At 66.6% G+C, this 7,618-nt stretch overlaps 1 protein-coding gene across 1 annotated transcript; it reads right to left on the bottom strand.

Moving 5' to 3' along the window:
- Window positions 1-1,081: 1,081 nt before the first annotated feature.
- Window positions 1,082-7,183, bottom strand: CDHR4 (cadherin related family member 4). The gene is made up of 20 exons (XM_019472552.1): window positions 7,129-7,183; window positions 6,750-6,770; window positions 6,397-6,593; window positions 6,163-6,325; window positions 5,997-6,082; window positions 5,774-5,869; window positions 5,168-5,271; window positions 4,959-5,095; window positions 4,714-4,879; window positions 4,471-4,621; window positions 4,147-4,249; window positions 3,666-3,881; window positions 3,446-3,585; window positions 3,220-3,364; window positions 2,949-3,151; window positions 2,721-2,860; window positions 2,576-2,611; window positions 1,413-1,479; window positions 1,284-1,314; window positions 1,082-1,137 (listed from the first exon to the last, which is right to left on the bottom strand). The coding sequence occupies exons 1-20, from the start codon at window positions 7,181-7,183 to the stop codon at window positions 1,082-1,084; spliced, it is 2,313 nt and encodes a 770-aa protein (XP_019328097.1).
- Window positions 7,184-7,618: the final 435 nt, after the last annotated feature.

The raw sequence follows: 7,618 nt of genomic DNA, 5'->3' as shown, positions 1-7,618 counted from the left end.
CCGCGCTGCGGCCTGGCCCCGAACAGCTCGTCGCGCTCGGCTGGCCCCTCGGAGCAGCGAGCGGAATGCGTTCACACACCGATCCGGTACAATAAAGGTTTAATTCCCGAACGGTCACCGTTCCTGCGGGCTCAGGGCAAGGGGACCCCCGGGCGGAGTCACACAGGTGACCCCTTTTCGCTGTGAAATTTCACGTCTGGCTCCTGCCCTCGTAGCCTCCTGCTCCCCAAATTAGTCTCTTTCCTCTCCTCCCGCCAGCACTTCGTTTCCCTGGGAGCTGCCGGGGAGACTTCCCGTGGCGCGCTCCTTTGAAATTCAAATAACCGGTTTCTCACCTCCCTGCGCTGACAGACTCCTTCAAAGCGCTCCCGCCCTTTCGCCAGGCCCTGCTAACTCTCCCGCGGCATGTCGCGCTTACCTGCGCGCGCGCTAATTCACTTTTCCTCCCAATTAAGAAACCTGGCCCCTTCGCCGCCCAGCTGCTCGTCCCACCCGCTGGCACCTGGGAGTGCACCTCTGGAGCAAGGGAGAGCTTGAGGAGGACATGGGACACGGGGCAAAAGTTTCTCAAAATTACTCGTGAATGAGTTTTCTTGCCCCAGATCACGTCTCTGCAGAGGACTGCCCCGGCTGGGTCACATCCAGAGGCTACGGAGACGCTGCCGTGACTGGAGCAGACCCCGCCAAAGTCCTCAGCACATTTTTTGCAGTGCCCAACCCCAGCCTGGGGCCGGCGCTGCCGTAACCGCCATCCTGGTCCTGGGTTGTGCCACCCACATCCCTAACTGGAGACTACTAATGACCGCCACAGCCACTGGTGGGACTGCTCGGCCACAGCACTCCCCATGGCAATCACGGCAGCGGGCGCAATCTCTGCCACAATTTATTGGGTCCACACTGGCCGGGGCGGTTCAGGGGCTAGCTGCACCCTGTGGGTCGCGAGTTCGGCTACGGAGGAGGGATCCCCTCTTCCTCCTGGGCCTGAGGGCTGTGCCGGGTGTCTGCCAGCGCCCGGTGCTCTGCCCAGCGTGGCCTACAGGGAGCTGTGGGTCACGGGGAGTCCCTCGCCGGGTCAAGCTGCTCAGATCCAGTGCCGTGCCCCGGTCACGCTGTTGAAGAGATAGTCCCTGCCGGTGCCTGAGACAGGAGGCAGCACTCAGCCCTTGCCCCGTGGGTGCTGCCCAGGCATTGCTGCCTGGTGCCCGTCTCTCCCGTCCCCCAAGACCCCGCTGCCCCGAGGGATGCAGTCCGAGGCTGCAGGGGCCGTGGGACAGGACACTCACGTGGGTCCCAGGCACGGCCGTCGAACTGCCCCTGTGCGAAGGAGAGACGGGAGAGGGTGCTGAGGGCCCCAGGGTGCCTGCCCACGCCCCCAGCAGGGCACCTTTCTCACCGCCGTGGCACATACTTACAGGGCTGCCAGCATGGGGGCAGCCCCGCTCTTCCTCGCCACCCCTCTGCTCCGCGACGTCCCAGGAGCTGCAGAGGGGGTGAGGGGAAGGCACGCCGTTGGCGACAGGCCCCCAGCCTCGACCCCAAAGGATGCTGCCAGGAGTGGGTCGCCAGCCAGGCTTTGCACTGCCCGGCTGCGCCCCATCGAGCCCGTCGCCCCAACTGATTTCCACCTACCTGATCGTTCCCTTACCCAGCCCACGTGTCCCTGGCATGGCCCTGGGTGCCGAAGGGGATTGCAGTGAGGGCTGTGCCCCCCCCACCCATGGTGCTTCCACCACCTTTCAGCGATGCCCGAGAGCGGCAAGCCGGTCTGCCAGCATGCTTGCCTGTTTCCCCACGTGCCAGTGCACGCTGTTGTCATGCTCAGAGGATGCTGTGCTGGGGGACCTGCAGCCCTGGAGCCGTCCTGCTGCCAGCGCTGCCCGCGGGGGCTGAGCTCGAGTCTTCTCCCTTTCATGGTCACTACAGCCCCGGTGCCACCAGGCACCATATCCCCAACCTCACCAATGAACGCGGATCCAGCCGTGCATCACCCTGGGGTGGTTACGCTGCTTGGAGGCGGCTGTTACCCTGCCCGCAAGCTTGCATGCTTCCTCCTCGCCGTGCAGACGCCTGGCACAGGCTGGGCCGGCTCCAGTGCTTCCTCGGGCTCTCCCCTCTGCCGGCTCTCACCCGTGGTTCATCCTCCCGGGGGGTGTGCAGCCTGCTCACCTCCTCCCGGGGTGCCTTCCCCAGCAAATTGGGGCTCCCCCAGTGAGCCACAGTGGCCCCAGCCCCGGCACCAGGAGCCAGACCCGTGGCAGGCAGCAGCACCAGCGCTGTGCCATCCCACCCTGCCCACCGCAGAGTTTCTGCCCCAGCCCAGCCATCAACATGGCTGTCCCCCGGCCAAATCGCCATCTCTGCACCCATGGCTCCCGTCAGTGCTGCACCCTCACCCCGGGGCAGAGATGGCTTCCCGGCGCAGCAACCCAGAGACCACAGCCAAACACGGGGTACATTAAACACCCCACACACACTGCATCTCCCAGCTGCCTGCGAGCACGCTATGGGAGCCTGTGCCAAAGTGCATGGTTGTCCCTCGCCACAGATCCAATGGCCCCGGCCACACAGCACCCACCTCTTGCCCAGGAGCAGCTTGCTATGGTCTCGGTTGCTGCGGGAGGAGCAGAATGCGGCCGTGAGCCCCTGGCCTTGCTCGCTGTGCTGTGCCATGCTGTGCTGTGCCGTGCCGTGCCGTGCCGTGCCATGGGGCCAAGGCTCACCTGCACAGCAGGCTCTGGGCCACACAGCCCAGGGCGGCCAGCAGCAGGGCGCCGGAGACAGTCAGCACGGCCACAAACCAGGCTGGTGGGTGCCATGCCGCCTCCGTCCGCGTGACAACCAGCGGCTCCTTCCGCAGTGTCTGCAGAGGCAGCGGGGTGAGGGGGCACACAAGGGCCGGGGAGCCTGACGGAGCCGGGAGCACTGCCTGGCCAGGGGGCTCTGCTCACCGTGTGCCGGGTGGTGGTGCTGGGTGGCACTGGGGTGCTCCGGGGGGTGACGTGCACCACCAGTGCCACCACGGTGCTGCGGCGGGGGGCACCGGGGCCACCCCACACCTCCACCAGCAGCACAAAGGTACGGGTCTCGGCCAGGTCATTGGGGAGGTAGAAGAGGGTGTTCCCCTCCAGCTGAAAGCGCCCGTCCTCATTGCCTGGACGAGAGGGTCTGCTCAGTGCCACACCGCGGTGAGGGGCTGGGTTGTACTTGGCCGCTCCTCACCTCCAGCGATGGTGTATGCCAGCACGGCACCGTCGGAGCTGCCCTGGCACGCCAGGCGGGTGACAGGCTGGCGGCCACCCGACCTGGCCATGATCCGCAGCTCCTGCACCTCAGGGGTACACACCGGTGCCTGGTCCGGCACAGCCTGCCGGGAGCAGGGAGAAGCGGTATAGCACCTGCGGTGCTTGCACCCACCGTGGTTCACCTGACGGGCTTGCACTCGCACCTGCAGGTGCACGGCCACGTCGCACAGGCAGCTCCGACGCTTTGCCGGGTCCAGGTCATTGCGGGTGTCTGTCAGCCGCACTGTCAGCCTGTAGCTCTTGTGCCGCTGGGAGTCGAGGGGTCCCACCACGCGGATCTCGCCTGTGGGGTGGTGTGAGCTGCTGGGCACCCACAGGTGCCACAGGGTGCAGTGGGGGCTGGGGAAGGGGCTGGGCACTCACCGGTGCGTGTGTCAATGGAGAAGGGCTGCGTGGGGCTGGGGCCTCCCTCCAGGCTGTACTCAAGGCTGTCCAGTGGGTAGTCACGGTCAGTGCCGGCCACACGTCCCACGGTGCTGCCGAAAGCCGCTGTCTCCGGCACGGTGAAGGTGGCACCACTGGGGCACACCGGTGTGAATTCGTTGACGGGTGTCACCGTCACGAGCACGGGCACGTGGGCTGTGCGGCACATACAGTGGCTCAGCCGTGCTGGCACCACCCCACAGCCTGCACTGGGCTGGGTGTGCTCTCCCCTGGACAGGCTGGGGGACACGAGGACAGTGGCACCACCACCATGGGCAGGCGTCTCTGGGGCAGCAGGGGAGGAACATTTCCTCTGTGATCTGCCAGTTTTGGGGTCGGGAAGGGCCTTTTCCCACCTACCCCGTGACCTCCCCCATTGCACCCCCCTCCCCGAGCACCCCCTGGGGACACGGGCACTCACTGCTCCGTGGGGGCTGCCCTCCTGCCGTCACCACAATGGTGGCCGTGAACTGGAAGCCCACAGCAGCCACGGCCTCCGAGTCGTAGTCCAGGGTGGTGTTGACCTGCCGAGCCAGGGTAGGGGGGTCAGGCAGAGCCAGGGTGCCCTGCAAAGCTGTGATGCCAGGGAAGCCAGAGGAAGTGAGGGGGGGAACAGGCAGGCCTGGGGGGGTAGAGAGCCCCCGGATCCCCAGTCCAGGACCTGGTGTGACAGCACGTGTCAGATGGTCCCCACTGTCCTGCTGGGCTCCCCCAGGTCCTGGGCGCTGCCTGTGGCCCCGCTCACCTGCAGCCGTGGCCCCTCCATGCAGAAGCGGGAGCGGGAGGTGGGGGGCCCCTCAAGGGCATAGTGCAGGCTCCCGTTGGTGCCGGTGGGGTCGGTGCACCTCAGCGTCACCAGGGTGCTGCCGGGGGACACTGTCTCGGGCACCTGGGACCTGTGGCGGGGCGGCTGGCAGCTCAGCTCCCGTCCCCCGTGTCCCGGGCATGGCAGAGCATCCCCCACACCCCACTCCCCCCCAGACTGTACATGGAGAGGGCTGGGACACAGCTTGGCGCCTGCCGGCCTGTCCCCTGCACGGTGACGTTGAGCATGGTGGTGGCGTGGTCGGTGGGGTGCAGCGCGTTGTAAGCCCGGACGAGGAGGCGTGCATGGGCCACCTCCAGCTGGCAGGTGCTGCGGATCTCGCCCGTCACTGTGGGAGATGGCACGGCCTTGTGAAGGGCACGGGGACGGGGACAGGGTGGCCCCGGGGACCTCGCCACCCCGCTCACCCTCGTCAATGGTGAAGAGTGCGGGCGCCGTGGGAGCCAGGATGGCATAGCGGACGTTGTCACCACTGGCGTGGACCTGCGTGACCACCTCCAAGGGGCCGATGCCCTCTGGTACCGTCACGGCCCACTGCGGCTCGCTGCAGGCAAGGTGGGCAGCATGACATGGCCTGGTGCCACCAGCACCCCCCACCTGGCCCAGCCCCACTCACAGGAAGGTGACGCGGGGACGGTGCGATGGCAGCACCTCCACCCTCACGGTCCCGCTGCAGTTGTGCCCGTGGCGGTCCATGACCTCGATCTCCAGCCTGAACATCTGCAGGGCAGCGCCGGGGCGGCCATGGAAAAGCCCCGAGTGGCACCAGGGACAGGGATGGGGACAGGGATGGGGACAGAGACAGGGGTAGGGATGGGGATGAGGATAGTAATAGGCACAGGGACAGGAATAGGGACTGGATGGGGACAGGAGCAGGGACAGAGACAGGGGTAGGGATGGAGACAGGGATGAGAATGGGGCTTGGAGCAGGAACAGGGGTGCGAATACAGATAGAGATGGGGATAAGGACGAGCTGGAGACCAGAATGGGGACAGAAACGGTGACAGGGATGAGGACTGGGACAGGACTCGAGATGCAGAAGGGGATGGAGCCAGGGATGGGAACAGGGATAAGGACAGGGCTGGAGCACTCCCAGGGCCGGGGGGAAATGGGTGCCCAATGGGAGGAGCAGGATGCGGAGAGCTGCGGGCAGTGCCAGCGAGGGGCTAAGCCCAGGCGGGCTGAGAGGTGGCTGTGACAGCCTGGGGATGCTGCTGCCCACCTGGGTGTCCTTGCTGGGGTTGAAGCCGTCAGCAGGCGCCAGCACCAGGCCCTGGCGGGTGAGCACGAGCGGCGTGTCGTGGTTTCGGAGCCTGAACTGCAGAGAGACAGGCAGCGGGAGGAGGGTGGGAACCTCTGTCCCCCCTCCACGCCTGGGGTCCCGCCATCCCCAAGGCTGCTACTGCTTGTGGGGGCTGCCGGACCCTAGGGCAGACGCTACTCACCATCAGCCCGCCGAGCGGCTGAGGCAGCACCACGTACAGAGGCGTCCGGGGTGCCACGTCCGCCAGCACCTGCACTACGTCTCCCCCTGTGATGCAGCATGGCCATGGGAGCCCAGTGCCAGCTGGTACCCGCAGGCCCCGCCGCCTCGCACCCCCCGGCTCCTACCTGCACTGGCAAAGGGGGCATCACAGCGCAGCACCTGCCCCGCCATCACCCAGACAAAGAGCCGCTCTTCCACCTCGTCCTCGCCGGGACAAGAGGCCCACAGGGTCAGGGTGTACTGCTTCACCCGGCGGGCATCAAGCTCCGCACTGGCATGCAGCGTCACCTGTCACAAGGACACAATGCTCAGCAGGGCGCCCGCAGGCTCCTGCCCCACTCCCCGTCCCCCAGCCGCACCTCTGCCTGAAATGTGCTGGCAGCTGCAGGGTCGGCGCTGACGGTGATAGGGTTGAAAGGGTGGCCGGGCTCGATGCCGCGCAGGGTGACGTTGGGGCTGCCGCTCGCATTGCTGCAGGACACGGTCACCTCGGCCACGTGGGTGCCCGGCGCCGCATCCTCGCTCAGGGCCACCACGCGCGGCAGGTCAGGCAGGGCTGGCAGGAGACCCCAGGGACCGGCCTCGCAAGTGGCCAGCACCACCGACAGCTTGCCCAGCCGTACTTAGGGAGCCCTGCTCCTGCACCCAGGCACCCACGTGGGCATAGGTCTCCCTGCCAGGCGCAGCAGGACCCAGGGCACCCCGCTCTTACCTGCTGCTCTGATGAAAATCCCTGCAAAGAGGAGAGTGTCACCCCAGCCTGCCGGGCTGTGTCCCGGCAATGCCCTGGGGAGGCCCCAGAGATGCCCCCATGATGCTCCAGAGATGCCCCAGTGGTGCCCGGATATGCTCCAGCGATGCCCCCAAGATACCCTGGTAATGCCGTGGCAATGCCCTGAGGATGCCCCAGTGATGCCCCCTCCCTGCCTGAACCCAGCCAGGCAGCTGCCGGCCCCTCTGCCAATCCTGGGGTCAGCCCCAGACACAGGGGGGGCAACTGGGGGAAGCCTGTCCCCTGTCCCGCTCCTCTCGGTCCCCTACCTAGGGTCTGGCAAAGGGTGCCTCCAATGCTATGAGCATAAAGTGCCTACCTGGGGCACGGAGGCTGAGGAGGAGGAGGAAGGTGAGGCGTCCGTGCATACCCATGGCTCGCTGGCTGTTTGGGACAAGCTGGAGCCCGTTGCCACGGGTGCTGGGCACCACCCCGGCCCAGTGTCACGCCAGCCATCCGCGGCTGCCAGCCCGGCCCCAGGGCAGGGACAGGGCACGGTCCCGGTGCCCCCAGCTCCCACACGCCTCTGCTCCCAGGCTCTTGCCACCCCCTGGGTGCCAGCTGCCGCACCACGCTGCCTCGCCATGTGGCACGCTCGGGAACCGGGAAAATTAACTAGGAGCTAATTTTTGGCCCCGTTCTCCTTCATTTGCAAACCATAGCCACTTCTCCCGGAATTCCTATTAAGCGCTATTAGCTCCCAATTAATAGGCGCTGGCGGAGCACGGACCCTGTGGCCGGGGTCACCTGTCCTTCCTCCAAACCTATTTTGGCAGCCCGGCGGCCGCGGGTGCCTCCACCGGGGCCCT

This window comes from Aptenodytes forsteri, unplaced genomic scaffold (assembly GCF_000699145.1).
Source record: "Aptenodytes forsteri isolate BGI_AS27 unplaced genomic scaffold, ASM69914v1 Scaffold156, whole genome shotgun sequence".
Classification (NCBI taxonomy): Eukaryota; Metazoa; Chordata; class Aves; order Sphenisciformes; family Spheniscidae; genus Aptenodytes; species Aptenodytes forsteri.
This window is presented reverse-complemented; position numbering and strand designations above follow the sequence as displayed.

Bases quoted from the DNA above. Each gene is read 5' to 3' on its own strand.
- CDHR4 (XM_019472552.1), bottom strand. From the start codon at position 7,183: ATGGGTATGCACGGACGCCTCACCTTCCTCCTCCTCCTCAGCCTCCGT. The intron at 5,272-5,773 runs GTGGGCAGCAGC...GCTGCCCTGCAG, and splicing joins ACCCCAGCAAGGACACCCAG to ATGTTCAGGCTGGAGATCGA. The intron at 4,622-4,713 runs GTACAGTCTGGG...GCCCCGCCACAG, and splicing joins TGTGTCCCAGCCCTCTCCAT to GTCCCAGGTGCCCGAGACAG.